The following is a 23,821-nucleotide window of genomic DNA, read 5'->3' as shown; positions in this document are numbered from 1 at the left end:
AACACATATTAGGACATATTACAAAGTAGCAAGTAAAGCAATGACATTGATGTATTAGGTTGGTGCAAAGGTAATTGGGGTTTTTGCAATTATTTTTAACCTTTTAAACCATAATTACTTTTGTACCAACCTAATATTAACAAAACTACACTTCAATGGAAAGAATGAAGAGCCAGAAATAGATTCTGTAGAAAATTCTAATATGATTATGAAGGGCTTCAAAACGAGAGGGTATGGAAGGGCTGCTTAATGAGAGGTGCCTCCATACGTGGACAAACGTGGGGAAAAATAAGTCATACATTGCATCACCCTCTGCAAAATAGACACTGCTGAGGAGTTAAATTTTAAAAATCAAATCCTAGGGAACTAGCAAAAGGTTAAACAGACTATCATTTGAGTTAGTGGAGAACAGCTACGTTTTTCTGCCCTGAAACAGCCCCTCCCCCCAACAAAAACAGAAAGAAAAACACACACAATGCGGTTGACAAAATCAACTATGTTAAAGCTTTGTGCACAATGAAAAATGACACAACTGCAAGGAGAGCCACATGCCGGGGAGAACAATGACAAAGGTGAAAGTGCCCGACAAAGGAGTCAGCCGGGAATTCAAAGTTCTTGCAGAAGACCAGCTTTGCTCACACCAAGCGTATCTGGACGACAGGTCAGGGCTCCCTCAGAGGAAGTGGGGAAGCCTGGGGCGTTCGCAAGGCCTGTGAAGTCCTGTTGGCTTGGAGGCCCCAGCTAGGCCGGGGGCCCCAGGCAAGGCTCACTCAACTCTCCACCCACGCCGCTGTGCGTGGGCCAGGACCACCCAGGCTCCTGGAGGTGCACAGACAGGCCTCTCCAGATGCTCCCGATGCACAGGACTGCCCCACTTCCTGCGTGTTGCATAAGGTTTTGGAGTCACGTGGGTACCACAGAGTATTTCTGAGCATCTGGTAAGGTGTTCCAAGCATGCGGTGTTGGGGATACGGCAGTGCTGAGTACAGAGTCCTGGCCCCAATGGTGCTTTTATCCTTGAGGGGTCGTGGTCAGAGATCAGAGGATAAAATAAACAAATAAACACACAAGGTAATTTCAAACCAAATGCTATTTAAAAAAAACACCCAACAACTGGGTTGTGCAAGTGCTATACAGAAAACAAAACATGACTGTGCAAGGGTGTTTGGGGGGTGGGGCAGAGGTGGAGGGTTGAAGGGGAGGGTGCCCGGGAATGAGACTGGCCAAGAAAGGGAAGAGGAAGTCAGGGAAACGGAGGCCGAACTTTTTCTCTTGGGCTGTTTCCAGTTCAATTCCTTAAGCCTGTGGAGGGGTGCGGGGCTTCTCTGCCCCTCCCCTCCGGAGCAAGCGGACCTGGGAGGAGCGTGAATTCAGTCCTGGCCTAGGTTTGGGGTCACCGCCTCTGCTTCCTAACCCTCACTCTTCCTCTTTAGGGCAGTTGTGCAACTGCCCTACACCCTCCAAGGAGGGCGACTAATGGAGGACGGCAAGGGGCTGGTCCCCGCCCCCCGTAGTTTAATCCTCCGGTTGAATGCCCTCTAGGTATATTAAGTACCGGTTTAGGGGCAGGGGCAAAAAACAACAGCTTTTAAACATCATTTGATGTTTCAAAAAGAGCATCAAGAAGCCATCGCGGGAGAGCCTAACTGTCGGACCTTGACATGCGTTGTGCCGCTTGGTAGTCTTTACTTTGAATAAGGGCAGAGTGCGGGGAACAGGGTTGGGAGAGTTATTTCTGGTTTAGGGCTTCTGAGCCCGGAGCCACGCGCTAGAACAGAGACGTGCGGGGCGGGTAGAGGTCTCTGGCCCGCCCGCCCCACGCACCGGCACCGTCTGCGGGTCAGTCCGATTCTTTCCCGCAGACGGGGAGAATCGCAGCGCGAGCCGAGGCCCCGGGCGTGCACCCCGAATGCGGCAAGCGCCGCTTCTGCGGGCGACTCCACTCTGGGCGCGCGGGAGAGGGAGGGAGGCTCGGGCGGCCAGGCGGAAAGTCGCGGGCTCGAGGGACAGCCACCCCTCCGCGAAACCTCGAGTGGGCGAGTCCGAATTCGCGGAGCAACACCGGCGGCTTCCGGTTCCTAGGACAGCTGCGCCGGAAGCCAGGGCTGGAGCTGCGGCCCAGGTGAGAACCCTGGGCTTCCGGGCCAGGAGGTGCGGAAGCGCCGGGGCGGCTATTAGGGCAGTGGGCTGCAGCTCCGCCCGGCTGCCAGGCCTCGGGCCATTCCCGAAGTCTCCCGACTAAGCCTCCGCACCAGTCTGCCCTTGGACTGGTTTTCTCCGCAGTCGTCTGCCCCGGGCCGGGAGCTGGAATCCCACAGATTCGTAGGACCTTCGAGGAGCCGACTGTGCCTGGGGGTCGCCGGAACTCAGACGTCCCATCATAGTGTGACTTGGCCGGGTCGGAGGTAACCCGGTGCAGACGAGAGGGGGCCAGGCAGGGCATTCGAGCAGGGTCTTTTGAAGGACGAGTAGGGGTTTTAACGGTCATTGCGTTAATGTAGGTAAAACTCACAGTAGGGGCTGCAGTCCAGGGAAAATGGTGGCTGCTTCTTCTCTCCAGTTTTGGTTAATGACAAAAGGAAGATTGAAACTTCAAATAGGGATGTACAGTGAAGAAAATGGACAACAGTTACAATAGAGTAACTGGTGTGGGGGTGGGCCACAGGGGTCAGCATGAGATATGGTGGTCTAGGAGAGCTTCTCTGAAAAGATGAAGTTTGCATTGAGACCCTAATAAGGAGCCAACCATAGGAAGATTGGGGGAAGAGTGTTCCAGGAAGAGGGAACAGCCAGTGCAAAGGCCCTGAGGCAGAAATAAAGTGGATGAAGTCAAGGAACAGACAGGCTAGTTAGTGTGGGTGGAGTATGGTGAGTGAGAGAGAGAGTGGTATGAGATGAGGTCCGGGGTCGACTCATATAGAATGTTAAAGGCCATAAAAAGGAGGATGGATCTTATTACACTGGGAATTTATCCGGTTTTAATCAGAGGAGTGGTTTGTAGGCAGAGAATAGATAGAGGTGGGGGGGGGTACAAAAGTATGAGTTGAGTCAATGGAAGCTGTCCAATTCGGTGTCAGGCCTTTGTCAGGGGACCTTTCTGAGATTTGCACAAACTTCCCTTTCCCCCCATTGCTCCAGAAGGGGTTCTCCTATTTGAGGATGAGGAAGACGGGAGACAAAACTCCCCTTGGGGGGGTATTTTTACTTATGTCTCTTCCTGCCCACCACTGCAGGTTTGAGCTCAGTCTCCCTAGCCCAAAGGTTAGGAGGTGGATGCACCGTTTAATCAACAAATGCTCCCTGAGCACCCACTGTATACCAAGCCCTGGGCTGGGCACTGAGGGGAGAGAGAGGACGAGAGAGATGGACTCCAGACCTGAGCTGCTAGCTCACAGTCTAAAGGGGGATACAGACGTGTGAACAGACAGTTACTGTGCCACAGTGTTGCTGTATGGGCGTCCTCCACAGAGAGGGGGGCAGGGAGATTTCACAGGGCTTTGTGGGGAGCTGATCATGTGTTCCTGGGAAGACAAGTGTGGAGGGTACTCTGGACACAGGATCAGCTTGTACAAAGGAAGTGAATGTATAATGACAGGGCTTGAATGTCACGCCATGGAAGTATTGAGTAAAGGGGTGACAGGATCTGATGTGTTCCTTTGGAGGGAGCACCCTAGTACGTGTGAGACCCTGCGGAGGAGGGCTGGGGACAATGGACATGAAATTCCATTGGATTAATTTGTCAAAGACAAACACAAACTCATCCATCCTTGTGTCTGGTGAAGATTACCGACTGTGATTCAGGTGGAGTGGCTCACCCTGGACAGGCTGGATTAGCCTCCTGGGCTTTTTGGATGGGATACCTGCAAGCAGTTCTGTTTTCCCACCTCATTTATTTTATTTTTAAGTTATTCTTGAGTTTTCTCAGTTCATTGTATATTTATTTAATTGGTCTATGCAGGACCTTTTTCTCCTTTGTATTTATTTACGTATTCCCTTTTATCCCCATTCCTCCCTTTTCCCCCTATGTGTTATCACCACTCTGATGTGTTTGGTGTATGTCCTTTTATTTGCACGTTTCCTTGGTTTGTATGCATATATTTTTAATTTACATAAATATATTCTGCCTAGAGTTAATTCCGTTTCTTTTTTTATCCTTCAGTACCACGATTTGGGATCTTATTAGTGTTGCTGTGGGTATATCTGGAATGCGGTTTCTAGATGCGTCCCCCACATTTCACTTCCTTGGCTTATCAGTTCCCTTGGTGATGAGGCCCCTACACAGTCTCCCACTCCCTGTCACAACACACAGCGCTGGGATGAAAATCTTTATACCCATCTCCTTCCTCAGCTTTTTGATACAATTTCAAGATGCTGACTTGGGCTTCCCTTTGGTAATCCTCGTATCAGTTGGTGTCTGACAGGACCAGACTGACCTTGGTGAGGTCCTGACCTTTCTTGAGCTGTATTTATTTTTGGTGAATTGTGATTCTGGCTCCCAGACACTCTTGGCAAACAGTCTTTTGTGTTGCCATCGTTTTGCTCATCTCATAGGCTCTGCGGTTAATTTTCCTGCTTCCTGTCATCATCGTTGCTGTGTGCTCATTCCAACCACTCATACTGGCTGCTTCCTTTTCCTGGTGAGATGGTGGCCTGGTAAGCTGGTCCAGAGTGCAGTGATGCATCATGCTTCAGAGAAGGCTCTGGAACCAGACTGCCCGGCTTCAGTTCCCAGGTCCTCCACTTCCCAGCTGCGTGACCTTGGGTAACTTATTTAATCTCTGTGTGTCTCATTTTCTCATCTGTAAAGTGAGTCTAATAATTGTACCTACCTCATAGTGTTTTTGTAAGAATTAATTAGTTAATACATGCAAAGTCGTTAGAACAGTGTCTGGCACATAATAAGCCTCTACGAGATGTTAACTATTAATAGCAATAATAATTATTATTTTAATATTATTTCAGGCACTAGGAGTCCCTTTAGGATTGCTCATCATGACTCATACCCAGTAACAGGGTACAGGCACACCTCGTTTATTGCGCTTCACTTTATTGCATTTCCAGATATTGCGTTTTCATCAACATTGAGGCAAAACCTTCCACCAGCAAAAAGATTACAACGCCCTGAAGGCTCAGATGACGGTTAGCTTTTTTTTAGCAATAAAGTATTTTTTTAAATTAAGGTGTGTACATTGTTTTTTAAACATACATAATACTATTGCACACTGAACAGACTATGGTATAGTGTGAACATAACTTATATGCACTGGGAAACCAGAAAGTCCATGTGACTCGCTTTGTTGCGATACTCACTTCACTGTGGTGGTCTGGAATGAACATGCAATATCTCTGAGGTCTTGCCTGCCGAGGGGGCACGTTTTCCAGACACCATGATTACAAACTAGTGTGATAGCATCAGCCGTAAGGAGAGATGGCATAAATACATCACAAGGCTCTGGCTGCCATTTTCCTGTCACTTGTCCCCTTGCTGGGCTGAGATGATGAGGCCACAACTGACGGGGCTGGTGGAAGTGGGCTGAGTCTGGTGAAACTGGAGAATCCTAATGGTCACCTTGGGTCCTCCTTGTCATGTTGCTGGACCTTGTTTGAGAGAATGGACAACTTGCCAGGTTTGAACGTTTCAGAGCCGTTTCATTTCTAGTCCGACGGTTGGGAGGATAGGGAGGGAACTCTGTTACCAACCATTTGAGGATATTCCGTGTGTTCAGTGTCAAAGGCTGCTCTGAAACGGAGGGGAGCAGTGGCTCAGAGGGGAGGGATGTAAGAAGGGGGCCTCAGTGGTAGGAAAGGTGGGGTGAGAAAAGTCAGCTTTCTTTCAGTGGTATGATGAGGAGGGAAGGTTGTATTAGAAGAGATGCTCTAGCCTGTGGGGAGGCAGCCCTCAAACAGATGATGAAACTGAAATAGGACAGCTGAATGAGGTCCGCATCAAGTGAGAGCCACATAGCTTTCCTGGTACGGGTTGAATAGAAAAACATCATGGGCTATTTGGGTCACACCAGACACCAGGCAGGTACAAAGCTGACCTCCCAAACCTGCCTGATGACAGTGTAGACATGAAGCGACAGTTTTGTTTCATCCAATACGATGTGTTTGATGGGACACAGCTTTTTTGGGGAGATGACCAAGTTCTGAGATGGGTGGTGGTGACGGTCACACAACATTGTGAGTGTACTCAGTGACACTTGAAAATGGTGAAGACAGTAAATTGTATGTATATTTTACCACAGTTAAAAAACCATACAAAAAAAAAAACTGAAATAGGAGGGGCCGTGTGAGATGGAGGGAGCCAGGTGGGGGCAGGAGAGAGACAGCTAGCTGCTGGAGGAGGTGACCTCTGAGCTGCCTTGGGAAGGATGAGCCAGCTTCTCAAGTGGTCTGGAGGTGAGGGGTAATGGAGGACATCCTGGGGAGAGGATGAACCAGGGCCCAGAGCTTTGAGGAAGGAAGGGTTCCAGCTGCCTAGACACAGCTACCTGTCCGTAGGCGAGCAGCAGGGGAGATTGAAGCTGAGATAGTGGGCAAGGCCCATTGGGACAATGCGGTTGGCAGTTGTCCTTAGGCTGTTTGCAAATAGCAGCCTCTCAAGGACTGCCTTCATGGCTTCTATCACTAGAGTACATGGAAAACCAAATCCACTAACTGAAAAGGTGGCTACGCTGAATATATGAAAATACATGAAATATGAAAATAGGCAGTGTATGTATGGATTTCTAGTTAATGTTTCATGCTGAGGGCTCTGTGAGGCCTGCCCTCTCTTCTGACTAAAAGGAGGTGAACGAGTATTATAGAAGGAAAAAAGTTGAAAACCGAGTAATTTTCTCACCATGATTCAAAATCCCTGTCCTCCCGCCTGCTTACCCCTCCACCGGGCACCCCGGCTGTGGTAATGGAGCTGCGGACAGATATGTGAAGCTGGGAATTTCTGAGCACTGATGGTATGGGTGTGGTCAGGGGGTCCAGGAGCTCTCTCCACCTTGTTTCCTGGCCCAGCTGGGGCCTGATGCAGTGGACCCTCCTCCTGCCCCCAGACAGAGGCCACCATGGAGCCGTGTGCGAGCGTGGAGAGAGAGGTGGACAAGGTCTTACAGAAGTTCCTGACCTACGGGCAGCACTGCGAGCAGAGCCTGGAGGAGCTGCTGCACCACGTGGGCCAATTGCGGGCCGAGCTGGCCAGTGCAGGTGGGTGTCCCCCCACAAGAGCCCCACTCCTGCCTCGCTGTGGGCCTAGGAAACCCTGAGGCTACTTGGTGGCATCTCTATTATTCCTTATGCATTTATTACGTAGCATTCAGCTATAAGGAAGAAGCTCTCCTTATGTGTTTGTTATCAAGTCACACTCATAGATTCTTATTTTATTCAGTGGGTTGTAATCCATTACTGTTACGTATTTCGGTGCTCAAATTGTCTAAGATTTGACCAGAGATATAACCCCTGATTCTTACGTCTTTTTTTTTTCCATGAGAAAGTTTGTAAGAATTTCATACATAGTTTCTCATTTTTTTTTAAATTGAGCTATGATTCACATTAAAAACACTCTCTTAAAGTGTACATTTCAGTGGTTCTGAGTGTATTTACACAGTTTTAATTTCAGAACATTTTTATCACTCCAAAAAGAAATGGTCATTCCATTCCTCCCTCCCCTCCAGCCCCTGGCAACCACTACTCTACTTTCTCTCTGTGGATTTACCTCCTCTGGACACTTCATATAAACGGAATCGTACAATATGTGGTGTTTGAATTCTTTTACTTAACACGATGTTTTCAGGGGTCATCCTCATCATAGCCTGAATCAGTATTTTGTTCTTGTCTCTGTGCTGGGTCACGTGATAGCTCTCTCTTTAACTTTTTGAGGAACTGGCAAACTATTTTGCAAAAGCAGCTGCAACATTTCACATGCCCACCAGCAATGTAGGAGGAGGGTTCCAGTTTCCACATCCTCACTTGCCTGTTTGGTTCTAGCCATCCTAATGGTATGAGGTGATAGCTTATTGGGGTTTCGCTTTGTGTTTTTCCAATGACCAATGACATTGAGCATCTTTGCCTGTGCTTGTAGGCCATTTATATAACTTTGTTGGCGAAATGTCTATTTAAGTCTTTTACCCATTTTTTATATTGTTGAGTTGTAAGAATTCTTTGTACATTCTGGATACTAGATCCTTACTAGATAAAGATTTGTTGGTATATTCTTTTCACTTTCTTGGTAGTGTCCTCTGAAGCACAAAAGTTGTTAATATTGACAAAGTCCTATTTATTTTTCTTTGGTTTCTTATGCTTTTGTTGTCATGTCTAAGAGACCATTGCCTAATCCATGGCCATGAAGATTTACACCTGTTTTGTCTAAGAGTTTTGTAGTTTGGGCTCTTATACTTGGTCTTTGATCCATTTTGAGTTAATTTTTGTATATGGTATGAAGTTCAACATCATTCTTTTGCATGTGGACATTCAGTTGTCTCAGCACCATTCTTTCTCTTGCCTGTGTCCTTTTGATGTAGCCTATCTTTTTATTATTATTATTATTTTAAAGCACTTCCTTATTTTCTGGCACAATAAGATATTCACTGGAATCAGTAATTTCTGCAGGTAGTCATGGTGGGGAATGGTATTTGGAAACCATCATCTGGTTGTTAATGGAGTGTTGTTGTTTTTAGGCTCGCTTTCTTTCTCTCTCTCCCTCTCTCCTTCCCTCCCTCCCTCCCTCCCTCCCTCCCTCCCTCCCTCCCTCCCTCCCTTCCTTCCTTCCTTCCTTCCTTCTCTATATATCACAGACCATGCATTTACACTGATACGTCCAATTCCAATCCAGTATCACCGGGTTCTTCCTAGCCTTCCCCCATCCATAGTTGTATCTCTCTTCTCCAGCAGTGAGGAGCCTGACTGCCAACATCATCCGTACATTTCTCATCTGCGTAATTTCTACAATACGTAGAAAGTATTTTCAGAATTGCTACACCTAGTACTCCTGAGAAAAACAAATCTACAAAGTAGAGTTTGTTTCCTTTTTATTTTTATTTTTTTTAAGAATGCATGGACATGGAAAAGACTTCAAGGTCAAAAAGGCTTACAGTGAAAAGTAAGGCTCCCTTTCCTCCTGATTCCTAGTTCCTATGGGCCTCTCCCCAAAAGTCACCCCTGTCCCTGGTTTCTCAGGTGCCCTTCTGGGCAGCATCTGTGTTCACACGTAGGTGTCATATAAATGAGTGTCTATATAAGTGTCTATTCCTCCTCCTTTTTATCACATACAGGGGAGCACATACTTTCCTGCACCTTGCATTTTCCCTACACAGTCTATCATGGAGAGTCTTCTGTGTTAGTACCTAGAATTCTGGGGTGGCCCAGCAGCCCGGTGGCTCAGGTGGTTGGAGCACTGCTCCAAACCCTCAGGTTGCTGGTTCCATTCCCACATAGACCAGTGAACTGCGCCCTCTACAGCTAAGATTGTGAACAATGGCTTGACCTGGAGGTGGGCTGCCATGCCATGAGCAGTGGGTGCCATGAGCAGTGGGTGCCATGAGCAGTGGTCGGGAGAGCCAGTGATTGACTGTGGCCAGGTGGAGTGCAAGGCTCAATACCAACATGGGCCAGGGAGCTGCATGCAACACAACTAGACTGAGAACAATGACTTGAACCGGGGGCGGGTGGGTGGGTTGGAAATTCTGCCTCATTCTTGTACCGTTATATGATTGTGCCATGCTGTAATACAAACCCGGGGTTCCTTGCTTTTGGTGACATCCGTTAACTGTGTGGAAGAAACAGTTTTCTCTTGCTGGTCTTCGTGAACCTTATTTCACACGGGCTGTGCTCCTGGTTAACAGGCGGTTATGGCTGCAGTGTGTTTACAGGGAGATTGTGTCTCCTCGGACGGGGCTAACGCTGTCAGTGGGGTCCCTGGGCAGTGGAGATTGGGGGATTCCAGGTTAAAGGCTTTGGTTTCCCGAGTGTTGCTTTGTCCTAAAAGGGGATGTGGCCAGGGAATGTGCAGTGTGGCCCTCTGTAATGGAGGTGGGACAGCAGAATGTGAGAAATGAGTGGCGAGCTGGGGTTCGGGAGGGCAGTGCTAATGCCAGGAGTGGAGCGCAGTTCTGCCCCGTCTCCCTAGGGTAGGTGGGGGGCCCACCCACCAACTCCTGTTTGTATTTGTCAGGACTCCTTCACTTACAAGTGACAGAAACCCAGCTCAGACCAGCTTAAACAAACAAAGGAGGGGGGCTGGATTTCTGGACTCAGGTAACTGAAATGTTTAGGTCTAGCTGTATCCAGGTGCCCAGGTGATCCCTGTGTCTACACTGCTTTCATTCTCAGAACACTGCCTGGAGGTGGTAGGTGGTCATGTGTTCCTGTTCCCACAGCTCCGGTCCAGGCTTTGTTTAACAATGTGGCAGAATGTATCTTTCTTCCAGGGCTTCTGTTCACTCCAGAGCCCAGAGCCCAGGGCCACAACATCTGCTTCCGGGTTCTGGCTCACTGCCAGTATTTCTCTGCAGCCCTCCAGGGGACCCCTCTCTCAGCCACCCTCTCCCTGGTGATGTCCCAGTGCTGCTGGAAGATCAAAGACACCGTGCAGAAACTGGCTTCCGACCACAAGGACATTCACAGCAGTGTCTCCCGAGTGGGCAAAGCCATTGACAGGGTGAGCATGTGGCTGCCCGGACTGGGGGCGGGGCTGCCTGGAGCTGGTGTGGACCGTGGCTCATCAGGAAAGCAGGCGTGGGGAGTGAGCGTACTGAGTCACAGGGCCCTGTCTCTCGTCTTTATCAGAACTTTGATTCTGAGATTTGTGGTGTAGTCTCCAACGCGGTGTGGGACTCGCGGGAGAAGCAGCAGCAGACCCTGCAGATGGCCATCGTGGAGCACCTGTACCAGCGCGGCATGCTTGGCGTGGCCGAGGAGCTGTGCCAGGTAACGGCCCCGGCGGGGCGCTGCTGGGACCCACCTGCTCTGCTTTCTGCTTATTAATTTTTCTTATGTTAGAGTCCTGTTGTTCTTGAACTGAATTTATTTTAGAAAGGAAACCAGCCCCCCGCCATAAGTAGAAGGTGGCTCTACAAATATACAAGGTCTGACAATTAAGTTCGCGAACTTGTTGCAATCTTTTTTGATATCAGAGAGATTATTCATTATGAATTTGTACCAACTGGATAGATAGTTAACCAAGTTTACAATCTTTTTTGATATCAGAGAGATTATTCATTATGAATTTGTACCAACTGGATAGATAGTTAACCAAGTTTACTATTTGGAAGTGCTGAAAAGGCTGTGTGAAAAAGTTAAGACGACCTGATCTTTTCGCCAATAATTCCTGGCTCTTGCATCATGACAATGCACCAGCTCACACAGCACTGTCTGTGAGGGAGCTTTTAGCCAGTAAACAAATAACCTCCCTACTCACCTGATCTGGCCCCCAATGACTTCTTTCTTTACCTGAAAATAAAGGAAATATTGAAGGAAGACATTTTGATGACATTCAGGACATCAAGGGTAACATGAAGACAACTCTGATGGCCATTCCAGAAAGAGTTCCAAAATTACTTTGAAGGATGGACTAGGCGCTGGCGTCGGTGCATAGCTTCCCAAGTGAAGTACTTCGAAGGTGATCGTAGTGATATTCAGCAGTGAGGTATGTAGCACTTTTTCTAGGATGAGTTCGCGAACTTAATTGTCTCACCTTGTGCACTGTGACAAGTGAAGTCATTAATTTCTAGCGAGGGGTGGTTATCAGCCAGGGTTCTGAGTCGAAACCTGATATCTGTTTCTTAAAAGGAGATTAGGAAAATGACAGAGTAGCACTGTGAGGAGTTAAAGACACACTGGCAGTAAAGGTAAAGGATCCTTTATCTTAAAGGAATAAAGAGGATGGAAGAAAAATAAATTCTCCCTGTGTTGCTCAACGCAGACCCTAAGGACTGTCTAGGACCTGGGTGAGGTTGTGGTCGGCCCTGTGGAAGGCCAGCATGTGGTAGTCAGCCTCCCCGAATGGAAATGGGCATGAGGGGCCAGGCGGCTGGCTGGCAGCAGACCACAGCACCGCACGCAGACCCTGGCTCTCTCCAGCCTATCTGGCAGGTGAGGTTTTACTACATTAGAATAGACAGTTTTGGAAACACTGTCCTTCAGTCGTGGGGTCATGCTCTGCCCACAGGAATCAACGCTGAATGTGGACTGGGATTTCAAACAGCCTTTCCTGGAGTTGAATCGAATCTTGGAAGCTCTGCACGAACAAGACCTGGGGCCGGCGTTGGAGTAAGTGGCCCTGGGGTGGGCCAGCAGGGGACAGGGCTTGTCTGTGGTCTTCCTCTCATGCAGCAAGCCTGATGTGCCTCCAACCTGTCTTGTGGCCTCACATAGGCCCCTGCAGCCCACCTCTCAGTCCCGGCTCCACCGGGCCCCTTCTCTTGCCCCACCAGCTCTGGACTCACTGGCCCCTTTCTTCCCAGGTGGGCTGTCTCCCACAGGCAGCGCCTGCTCGAGCTCAACAGCTCCCTGGAGTTTAAGCTGCACCGACTGCACTTCATCCACCTCCTGGCCGGCGGCCCCAAGAGGCAGCTGGAGGCCCTCAGCTACGCTCGGCACTTCCAGCCCTATGCACGGCTGCACCAGCGGGGTAAGTGGCCAGGGTGCTAGGGTGGGCGCTGCTGGGCGCTGGCAGTATCAGCATGCTCCTGGGGTGCTGCCCCCCGCCGAGACCTCTGATCATTCCCTCCTTGTCTCCAAGGTGAATGCCAGACTGAAGGTGCTTCCTTCTCTGCCTCTGCCACACCCTGCTAGTTTTATCTCAGACCACCCCAGATCCCCGACACCGCTGCTGTACCTTGGCACTGGCCCCCTCGCCAGAACCCCCCTCATCCCCTTCAGACTCACGCAGCACCCTCTGCATCTTCCTTCCCGAGCCCTCACACCCGGATTTCCGAATCTCAATCTCTCCATTACTAGCCACCCTACTGCTAATAACTTTTTTCTTTAGCTTCTCTCATATTTATTATTTCAGTTTATTGATAAATAAATATGAAAACCAAGCAGTGTTATTACATTTTAGTTAGATGCCTCCTGAAACCTTTTTAAAAAGGGAGATTAGCTAGTGTTGGAGAATGGCCGTGAATGCCAACCTACGACTCGTTCCTTGATGCAGTTGGAAGGCTGGGAAGACAACTGGGACCCGCCTGTGCAACGCACATGGCGGTGCCCGTCCTCATCCCCCATACACAGCCCCACTGGATTTTAGGGAAAAACAATTTGCCTAAAAGTATTTAAGGCCCTGCTTGGCCAGGTTAGGCGCCTGGGAGCCTCGGGGCTCAGCCTGCTCCCCATCTTGCCACCAGGGCTGGACCCCTAGCTCCAGGGAGTAACTGGCCCCTGGGCCCCTGCGCCCCTGAGCTGTGCCTGGTTGCCTTGTAGAGATTCAGGTGATGATGGGCAGTCTGGTGTACCTGCGCCTGGGCTTGGAGAAGTCGCCCTACTGCCACCTCCTGGACAGCAGCCACTGGGCCGAGATCCAGGACACCTTTACCCGCGATGCTTGTTCCCTGCTGGGGCTTTCTGTGGAGTCGCCCCTCAGCATCAGGTACAGCCAGCCCTGTGGGACGGCATGAAGGGGACGGTTTCAAGGGATCCAGTTTGCCGAGGCCCTGCCATGTGCCAGGCACGGTGCTCAGAGCCTTCACGGGCCTAAGTTGGCTCAGTCATTCTCCAAAATAGGAATGACCTGTTTCCACAGTTGTACAAACTGACATTAAGGAAAGGTGTGGTCCGAGGTCACCACGAGGTTAGTGGCAGGGGCAAGATTCCTATTCTGTGAGGTCTCCTGAATGAGGTCCCGTCTTACCTGTACTTCACCGCCGGGCTCTCACCAGACCCTCCACAGCCAGCCTTTTCTCAGCCTCATCTCTTAAACAGTACTTGCCCTCCGGGAGACCTGAGTGACTGAGTTACACGTATCACGCGCGAGCTTTCACTCAGAGGCTCCTGCACAGTGAGACCCTTCTCATGACTCCAGCAACCCAGGAGTTAGAGGTACTATTATCCTTACTTCACAGATGAGGAAACAGAGGCTCCAGGCGTGATGCACTTGCTTAGGGCCTCAGGAACAAAGGGCATGTGGACATGATCCCAGGGCCACACGCTGCGCAATAGTGGGTCGTGTCCCGGTGCATTTTACTCAGGCTGGTTGTGAGTGTCATGCTCCACCCAGTGTGGTGGACTCGTTACAGGACAGTATTTCCCAGCAGGACCGCCGTCTGCTCCGAGACAGCCACCCTTTGCATTGTAGATATTTAGCACAAGGCTCCAGCCAGTCAGCTCCCTACCCCCCAAGTAGCTCTGCTCCTGCTTGGCTGAGATCTGAACCTGCCCCCCATTTCTAAGTGCCCAGTTGATAACCAGTTATAGAGGTGCATTATGACAACAGAGTGGGGTCGGCAGGCAGGCTGGGCCCTTTCCAACTGATCACTGCCCCCGTCACACCAGGACCTTTTCCATGGTTCGGATGAGCAGTACCTGCCCCGGATCTTCCTTTTGTCTTTCCCAAGGTCCTCACGTTTTGGGCTGCATGAGAGTTGGACACACATAACCACCTATGTGGCACTTTATGAGCCACCTTTATGAGAGATTTTCTAGGACCCATTTGACCATATGCCACTTTGGAACCTCATCCCGAGTCCCGTGCCCGTGACAGTGTCTGGTCCTTTGTCTGTCTACTGGGCTCACGGTCTGGACACTCCAGCCCCTGCTCTTTGTTGTAGTTTTGCCTCCGGTTGTGTGGCGCTGCCTGTGCTGATGAACATCAAAGCTGTGATTGAGCAGAGACAGTGCACAGGGGTCTGGAGTCATAAGGACGAGTTACCGGTGAGCCCTGGCGGGGGAGGTGTGGGCAGAAGGCGCAGAGGAGCACAGCCACAGCAGGAAGTGGGACTCACCCCTCGGCTGCCCTCCCCAGATTGAGATCGAACTAGGCATGAAGTGCTGGTACCATTCGGTGTTCGCCTGCCCCATCCTCCGCCAGCAGACCTCTGATTCCAACCCTCCCATCAAGCTCATCTGTGGCCACGTTATCTCCCGAGATGCACTCAACAAGCTCATTAATGGAGGAAAGTAAGTTCCCCGTGCTCTGCTACTGCTTGGCTTAGCTCTCCTGCTGGCCAGTGCCTGAGACGTACTTGTTTCTTGTCCCTTTGCAGGCTGAAGTGTCCCTACTGTCCCATGGAGCAGAACCCAGCAGATGGGAAACGCATCATATTCTGACTCCAGCCTGGAAGGAACTTTGTTTTCCAGGGGTTTTCACCCATGAGCCTTGCTGTCTCACAGAGGTGGTTGTCCTTAGTGGATTGTGGTTCTTTGCAGAGCATTGGCTGTGTGCCACCATGGGCAGGGGCCAAGGAGGTTGATGAACCAACCTGTACCGGGCAGCCAGCTCCTTGGCTGTGAGGGTGAGACGCTGGCCTCTGCACTCCTGCTGTCTCTATTTATATTTGTCACTGACTTGGCAGCAGCCAACGGAGGATCAGAGGACTTGGTGGCAGCAGCAGACATCTTCCCTTAGCCAGTTCCTACTGCCACGCAATGCCATGCCCACTCCTCCCACTGTACAGCCTCACAACTGTATGTATCCATCGCCCACTGTAAATAGTCTGGGTTAGAACTGAATGCTATTGTTTTAGAACTTTGAGCAAGTACATTCACAGGCCTTCTTCCTTGCCTGCCTTTAGCTTCACTGACAAAGAATTACTACCTGTCCACTGCACACAGGTAATGGCTTGGCGGCTGCTGTTGGGGGAACATGGCAGCCAGTACCCAGTCAGGAAGAACCCAACCTACATCTCTGATTGGGCGAAAAAGCTGGGAGATGTCAGTCTCTGGGCAGGGTGCTTTTATATATACATACATAAAATATCATTTCCTGCGTATTAGAAATCATTGCAGGGCAGTTGGGAAGATGAAATGACTTGCCCAACAGGGCTCACAGCTTATAAAGGAGAGAGATTGGGGTTTAAAGCAGATCTGACCCTCAGGCCCAAGCTTTTTCCAGTTTATTCCAGGGTGCTTAAAGGCTGGTTGCCGTGTGTACTGAGTCCTATGCTGGGCCTTTGAGAGCAGGAGGGTACCTTCAGTCTAAAATGTGTGGAGGGTCTGGTTGTCAGGGCCATCATGCCACGCAGAAGAGACGGCCTGGGGTTTTGAATGTAGCTTCATATTCCTATTTAAAATGCCCTGTGTGGGTGGGTACATTGCTCCTATAAGCTTCTCAGTGGCACTTAAGGCTCATGGGGGAAGAAGAGGAATTGGGGTGTCATAGGGGCTGCAGGCTTCTGCTCAGTGGGGTCTGGGCTCAGCTGCCTTATCCTGCAGCTCCCACCTACTCTGGAAGTGGGAGGTAAAAGCTCAGGGTGGGCAGCAAATAGTCCGTTCTCAGCTTGAGTCTAACACCAGCCTGGTGGCTGGGCACTGGCACTGAATACTCTGTGAGAAAGGCTGCTTCACTCTTTCCTGCCCACCAACTCCTTGGCTCCACCAGCAGCTGCTGCTTGAAAGAACACCCACAGACTCATCACATTTTCGTGTGAGCATTTACTTCCCCCACACCTCGTCCCTGGAAATGAATGCCAGGACACTCATCAGGAAACAGCACTCTGGAGAAGATGATGGCTTTGCCTTCACAAAATGACTGTTGGAGCTTCCTGGGAAAACACATGTGCTCAGGGGACTGGGGAGATGCTGAGTGGGCAGCAGGAGGGTAGCCAGCCGGCTCGCCGCCAGAGCAGCAGCTTCCGGAGCAGGTGCCCAGGGTGCCGCTCAAGTCCTTCACATCGGTTGGGGCAGGGCATGTACCTCCTGCAGGCACTCCTCATAGGCCTCCTGGTACTCCTCGTGCGGCTTGACCATTATCACGCAGGTGGGGCGCTTGGAGCCTGCGGCTGCACCCAGGTCCTGCAAAGGACAGAGAAGGGCTCTTTGCCAGGAAGTCACAAACGCATGAGCCACCAGTCTAATCTGGCTCACAGATGTGTGCTATTTGTTCATCATTGTATTGAAAAACATTTCAAATTGGTTGCCATCAATTAAACTCAGCAAACTTTCAAGTGGTTCAGCAACACTGGGCTTACATTCCCACGTGGCAGCTGTGAAAGGCTGTAGCCCAGCAGGGGCTGTCCCCTTCGGCAAGGCTTGTGCTCTCCAGGTTCCTGCCATCCCCCAGTCCCTGTGCCCTAGACCTGGCTCCTGATGTGTAAGGTTCCCAGAACACCCCCTCTGAGCACTGCACCCACCTAACAGGACTAGCATGGCCACAGCATCTTAGCTGACAAAGCATGTCCTTGCTTCATTTTCCCAGGCCACAGAAGTGGGGATTCCCATTTTACAAGAAAGAAACGTAAGTGCAAAGAGGTTACTTACTGCAGTCCCCCAGCTAGGAAGCAGCAGAGCCAAGAAGCTGCCCAGGCCTGTCTTAGCTCCAGAGCCTCTACTCTTTCCCACTGTGGCCTGCTGCCGCAACTCCTATCCCAGCCCCCTCCAGTGGTGATTAAGTTCAGGCTCATGGGCTCCTTACCGTCTTTGAAGGGATATAGATGTAGGGCAAATTCCGGTCCTCACACATAACTGGGAGATGGCAGTATACCTCAACGGGCAACGTGTCTCCTGCCAAAACCATGATCCTGAAACGGGAGAAACACTGTCATTTCTAGCTTGCTCATTCCCTCTTCAGTCGAAAGTACCACCTCTGGACTGGGCCTTGGGGGGGTACAGACATGGGTAAGATGGCCCCTGCCCTCAAGGAGCCCAGTTATTAATGTGGGTCACCCAACCTCTGAAAGTGCGTGCAAATTTGTATTTGGTGACTGCATTCCTCTGGAGAGATGATCTCTATTTTCTTTTTATTTTGTTATTGTATAGCAAAGGATGAAAAGGGAGAAGACCTAAGGTTAGAGCCACAGAGAGAAAGGCACAATGTTGAATAAGATGTCACAGAACAGTCTCTGTCCCATTAAGTGAAAGCTGCCACTGGCACAGCCCCAGGGCAAGTATGCAATCAAGGGTTTTCTTTCAGCATCAGCTACCAAATCCTGGCCCCACTGCCTGGGAGAGGACCTGTGAAAGTGCTAAAAGAAAGGAGTCAGGAGGCCACGCTTGAACCGAAAGCTGAATGATGATGAGTGTCTGCCAGGCGGCCCTGTGGGTGGGGATGGGGGTGCAGGGGGCAGAGAAAGCATTTAAAGAGAATCAGAATGGCACCAAGATACACAGAGGCTGACTGATGGCAGCCTGGGATGGCTCTGGAATCCAGGATGGAGACGGGCGGACGAGGCTAGAGAGATTGGCAGGGACCACACACAAAGGCCTTGAGTGCCAGGCTAAGAAGCATGCACTCAGTCCCCAAATTGACAGGGCTTGCCAGATTCCTCAGCTACAGCTCTAGCTGGCAAGGTGTCAGGGCTCTGGGGCAAGGGCCTCCAGAGCCCTGAAGACAGAAGGCAGAGTCTGTTCTCCAGGGGTGAGATGCAAGCACCACAAACACCAGGAAAGAGCTCTTGGTTCAAACTACTGGGTCTACACTCTCCTAGTTTGCCTTTTGCCTTGTGGGCTCTCCTCCTCTGCAGGCTCCTCTTCTTTGAGTAGCATGGTGCTCCTCACACCTGGTCCTTGGCTGCCCTCTCAGGACCTTCTCCTGATCTCATCTGTGGCTGTGGTATCAAGTGCCATCTATGTACTGACAACACCCAAATCTATTCTCTCATCCTGGCCCTCTTCTAAGCTTGCAGCCCATATAACCACCTGACTATTTGACAGTTCTGCTGGGGAGAGGGGTCACAAGTCTAAGAGGGACCTTGAAAACTTGCCTAAAACCAAACTTGTGATCTTCCTACACAAACCCCGTCCCCTCCACTGTTCACTGTTTCAGTGAGGGGGCCCTCTGTCTGTTCAGCTAGAATCCTCCTCACTCCATGTCTGAAAATCCTCTCAGATCCATCCACTTTAGTTCTCTCCATCTTCACCATACCCAACCTAATCAAAAGCATCCTTCACCTCCTCTAGACTACAGTAGCCTCCTATCTCAATTTACCTATATACGCTTGCATCTTTGATTCTCTCCAAAGTTGCCAGAAAAATCTTAAGGTATAAACATAATTATGTCACTCCCTGGCTTTAACCCTCATTGTTGCCCCGAAGTTCTGAGTACAAAAACTTATGGCTTACAAAGCTCTATGAAAAGGTGGCACTCTGTCCACCCCTACCCTTTCCTGCCCTGGGACCTATTCTGGCAGAACCTTCCCCCCGAACTAATCCCATATATTCAGATCTCAGCTACGCCCACCTATGTCAGACTCCATTGAGCATCAAGTCCCCCCAACAATATTTATTTACTGAGCACCTACAAGGTACCAGACACTTCTGGGATACAGCAGGGAGAGGCTTTATCCTATTCTCTCAAAGAGCCTATTGTCTGGCCTGACTGGGAGATGGAATAAGAATACAAATGAGTTTCAGATTCTGATAAATGCCAGAAAAGATGTAGGGTAATGAAGTCATTCTCACAAAAGCACCCTGTACTTTTTCTTCATAGTTAACCTATTACAACTTTTTACTTTGTTTGATTAAAGTCATAGTGTCTGAAAGAGTAGAAACTCAATAAACAGTTGCTGAATGAATGAAGCCGGGTCTACCTGAAGAGTTAGCTTATCCTATTCGCTTCCCTGGAATTCACTTTCCCCGCGGTGGCCCTTTGGGCTGGGTAAGTTAGGTGATGTATAGGTTAGCTGTGTTGAAGAGAATTTACTGACTGCTTGATTATCTTCTAAGAGTCAGAGCACTTTCCCCGATTTTCACCGAGCACCTACTAAATAGTAAGGATACCTTCATTACCGTTTGGAAATGCAAAATCCAGCGGGAGGGGGTTCTTACCCTTTCTCGCCTTTGTTGACAAATTTCTGAACCTCCTTCACCCCGCGCCGAATCTGCTTCTGCTTGACGGCTGCAATGACAGAAGAGTCAGTCCGTGGGCCTCGGCCCGCCACCCGCGCCCCCACGCGCCACCGCGCCGCCCGCCGTACCTTTCTTGATGCATTTGTAGAGCTTCCGCGTGAGGCGGCGAGAAGCCAGGGGCTGCGCTATGGGGTTCAGATTCACCAGCAGCTCGTGGTAAGTACGCTCCCCCGAGGACGCCTCCGGCTGAGCCTCCTGCTCATCTGGATCTCGCTTTATTTTGGTCATCGCAGCGGTCGCGGCTACCGACTTCCCAGTAAGCGATGCACGAGGCCCGAGTCTTAGAAATCACTTCCCGGTCACCAGCTCTGGGGAGGCGTGTCAAACAGCACAACCAATTAGGAAGTGAGGGCTCGGACTCAGACCAATCGTTCATGCTCAGCTCCTTAACCAGGAGCAGGGAGGGGCGGATTAGGGGCGGGGCTCGGGCTGTCATCCGCTGGCCGGGAGGGAACCTGAGGCGGGGGCGGGGCCTGGAGGGAGGCGGGGCCTGGAGGGAGGCGGGATGCAGGGGAGGGACCCGGGCACCAGCTGGGGCTAGTCGGAGTTTGGCGTCACCTGTACGCTCTGGGAGCGGGAGGAGGCGGCGGTACCAGTGGGGCGTGACCACGTCTAAAGGGACAAATCGCTGTGTCTGCGAGCTAGGTGGGAGAAGGCGATGTCCGCCTAGTGCGATTCCAAACCGCGGTAGAATCTGCCCCCTTAGATGGGCAGTGCGCAACCTGAGCTGGTCCTGGGTGGTGTGCCCCAGGTGCCAAGGTTCAGGTAAAGCCTGACACTGCTAATCGTTTCCTGCTTTCTTGCACCATTTCTCACACTCTGCTTTCACGTTCCTGCCGAGGGATGGATGGCCACACTCAGGGAGCGCCTTGGTCTTGGCCGCTTTTCCCCAGGGAGCCCAAAGGTCTCTCCCTCTTCCCGCAGGGAACTGCTCAAATGTTACTCATGGGAGGGGATCCCTGATGACCACCTTATCTAAAATTGCAGTCCCCGCCGACTTCCCTCCCCCATCCCCTAACCTTTTTCCTCGTGGTTCCCACCGCTGCCTGGCCTCATACACGGAGGGCATAGTGGTGACAGCTAGCGGGGTGAGGAGGAAAACTGCGTGGACACTGGGAACCGCACTCCGGAGTGGCGTGGGGACAGCTCTGAGTAGGCCCCCATTTTGCAGTTATTGTAGAAGATTAGTGGACAGTGACGCTGGGGAGGAAAGTAGGCCTAGACTGGGGTGGCTCTTGATATCTCCAACTTATTTCTTCCACTGTGTCTAGGAACACTGGCTGGATATTAATTAGATAATTGCTACAGATTAATTGCCTTTGATTATTCAGTGGAAGACCTGCCATTTCTGTGATGGTGGAACAAGCCAAGAAGTGGAACTTCAGAAGTCTGCAAGGTGGCGGTGGGATCACAGGTCAGTTAAGCCAACTTAAAATTTTACCTTTTAACCCTGCAAGCAGTCATTAAATAAACTACGAATAGGTTTTTAAATTTGGTATTTTTAATAAGAAAAATCAGGATGCGATTCATCCTAACTTTAGACCCCAACTAATTTCACAAATATAAAAACATATCAATTGAACAATGAAAATATGGTATATGAACAATAAAAAATAATTTGAAAGTAAAGTTTGTATGCACAATGTAACCAAAAATTGATCTTTTACATGTTTTCACTTTGGAACTTCTTGAGAAAAGATAGCTCTTCCTACGCTTTAGGACCAGCGTTAGGACTGGTGGTTGTTGTCCGCTTTGTCTGACTGCCTACCCCAAGCCCTCCCTGACTTGTCCCTGCTCCTGGGTCCTGCAGTGGCAGTCCTGGCCATCCCTGGGAAGCCAAGTGCCTCTGAGCACACAGCTGGCAAGATTCTACCTCAGGGTGCTTTTCCGTTCCTCTCTCTGTGTGGTATTCCTGTGAACATTTTCAGCACTGTGGGACAGATGACAGGTGCCAGGGTCACTGAGGGGAGAAGTGTTGCTAAATGTGTTCATGGGCACAATGAACTCTGTCCAGAAGAGAATTTCTTCCCCAGAAAACCCAACTCAAGCAATGTGCTTGACTGACCTCACCAAGGCCTTGGTTATAAAGGCCACTTATTTCTTATATGGAAGGAGGAAGGAATAACATTTATGTGCCAAGCATATCATATGTAATACTATCTCACCTAGTGCCCACAAGTGCCCACAAGGAATACCTTATTTATTTCCTGAGGCTTATAAAGGTGAATAGCTCTGTCTGGCTCACACAAAGCTGGATTTGAACCCAGGTCTGCTTGTCTCCAAGCCTGCGCTTTGCTCAGGCCCTGTGACTTGACATTCGATATTAGCTCAAAGGTCATGAAACATGTCTGGATAGTGAAAGTGTGGGAACCTTGGCCTGGCTAGGTCACAAGTGTCAGCTTTTTGAGCGATAAGACAATGAAGTGCCAAGAACAAAAATGTCCTCAGTAAACTACACCATCTATTCCTAACACCAGTCTCATAGAGATGTGTGTCAGATTCATGGTGAATTATGTGACTTTACTGATTGTGTTCACATGGCCACTGGAGCTCACTTGAAACATTGTAGAATGGTTGAGAACACAATGACCAATGGGCAGTAGATCAGGGATCTAAATGACAAAAGGCTTTGGGAAAGTCATTTAACTCAGTGGGCTTCAGTGCCTAGTCTATAAAGTAAGAAAGTTAGACCTAGATGGACTAAGGGCTCATCTTTTAAAAAATTTAGGAGGACGATTTTTTAAAAATTGAGCTATAATTCACATACCATACAATTCACCCACTTAAAGTGTACAATTCAGTGGTTTCAGGGTATTAACCGTCACCACAATCAATTTTAGGACATTTTTATCATATCAAAAAGAACCCCTACACCCTTTGGTTATCACCCTCTGACCCCCTCATCCTCCCTAGGCCTAAGAAACCACTAATCTACTTTCTGTCTCTGTAGATATCCCTGTTCTGGACACGTCATAGAAATGCAATCACACACTATGTGGCCTTTTCTGTCTGGCTTCTCTCACTCAGCATAATGTTTTGGAGGTTCATATGTGTCGTAGCCTGAGTCAGTGCTTCATTATTACATAACATTCCATAACCCCGTTTTATCCACTCATTTGCTGATGGTCACTTGGGTTGTTTGCACCTCTTGTCTGTTGTAAACAGTGCTGCTATGAACATTCATGTACACCTTTTTGTGTGGGCATGTTTTCGATACATACCTAGAAGAATTGCTTTGGCAAATGGTAACTCCATGTTTAACTTTTTGGGGACCTGCCAAGTTGTTTTTCCAAAGTGTGGCTGCACCATTTTACACTTCCACCAGCAGTGTACAAGGGTTCCAGTTCTCCACATTCTCACTCACACTTGCTGCAATCTGACTTTTTCATTACTGTATAGCAATCCTAGTGGGTGCAAAGTAGTATGTCGTTGTGGTTTTGATTTGCATTTCCCTGATAGCTAATGATGCTGAACAACTTTTCATGTGCTTACTGGATGTTTGCATGGTACTGGAAAAATACCTATTCAAATCCTTTGCCCGTTTTTTAGTTGAGGACGAGAATTCTGACTTTTTACTTATCAACAAGCTATTAATAGATGCTTACCCTAGGAGCTGAAGTTCAAGTAAGTAGAAGAAAAAATAAAATTATATATAGTTTATGCAATTTATTGGAAATCTATTTTAACTCTTTTGTAGGCCAGTTATGTCAGTATTAGTCAAGGTGATGGATGGAAACCTACATGCCCCCCTGGTTTCCTTAGTGGCAATTGGCGTCTTCCCAGAAATTAGACCTGAGTTTTGGGCCAGATTCTAAGGCGAGAGGGACCATCAAGT

At 49.5% G+C, this 23,821-nt stretch overlaps 2 protein-coding genes and 1 non-coding gene across 10 annotated transcripts; 1 reads left to right on the top strand and 2 right to left on the bottom strand.

The window, feature by feature from the left end:
- Positions 1-1,968: 1,968 nt before the first annotated feature.
- On the top strand, positions 1,969-17,090 carry RMND5B (required for meiotic nuclear division 5 homolog B). 8 transcript variants are annotated; one of them, XM_088798578.1, is made up of 11 exons: positions 2,129-4,762; positions 5,062-6,956; positions 7,050-7,200; positions 10,503-10,648; positions 10,777-10,917; positions 12,158-12,258; positions 12,453-12,619; positions 13,411-13,576; positions 14,754-14,856; positions 14,948-15,102; positions 15,189-15,715. In XM_088798578.1, exons 2-11 carry the CDS (start codon positions 6,954-6,956, stop codon positions 15,250-15,252), a joined length of 1,197 nt encoding a protein of 398 aa, XP_088654704.1. In that variant the 5' UTR covers positions 2,129-4,762; positions 5,062-6,953; the 3' UTR covers positions 15,253-15,715. The 8 variants fall into 8 exon arrangements, with proteins under 8 accessions (XP_019566583.3, XP_019566580.2, XP_088654704.1 ...); XM_019711024.3 differs by lacking the exons at positions 2,129-4,762; positions 5,062-6,956 and adding an exon at positions 1,969-2,122 and having other exon boundaries at positions 15,189-17,090; XM_019711021.3 differs by lacking the exon at positions 5,062-6,956 and having other exon boundaries at positions 2,096-2,405; positions 15,189-17,090.
- NHP2 (NHP2 ribonucleoprotein) lies at positions 16,561-20,288 on the bottom strand. The gene is made up of 4 exons (XM_019711026.2): positions 20,055-20,288; positions 19,906-19,975; positions 17,555-17,660; positions 16,561-16,935 (listed from the first exon to the last, which is right to left on the bottom strand). The coding sequence occupies exons 1-4, from the start codon at positions 20,212-20,214 to the stop codon at positions 16,810-16,812; spliced, it is 462 nt and encodes a 153-aa protein (XP_019566585.1). The 5' UTR covers positions 20,215-20,288; the 3' UTR covers positions 16,561-16,809.
- On the bottom strand, positions 17,980-18,108 carry LOC141567369 (small nucleolar RNA SNORA30/SNORA37 family). Its single transcript, XR_012489964.1, has one exon. It is a non-coding gene; the product is annotated as a small nucleolar RNA SNORA30/SNORA37 family (small nucleolar RNA).
- Positions 20,289-23,821: the final 3,533 nt, after the last annotated feature.

The sequence above is a fragment of the Rhinolophus sinicus genome, chromosome 5 (genome assembly GCF_057876585.1).
Source record: "Rhinolophus sinicus isolate RSI-liver-muscle chromosome 5, RSI-T2T, whole genome shotgun sequence".
In the NCBI taxonomy this organism is placed as follows: Eukaryota; Metazoa; Chordata; class Mammalia; order Chiroptera; family Rhinolophidae; genus Rhinolophus; species Rhinolophus sinicus.
This window is presented reverse-complemented; position numbering and strand designations above follow the sequence as displayed.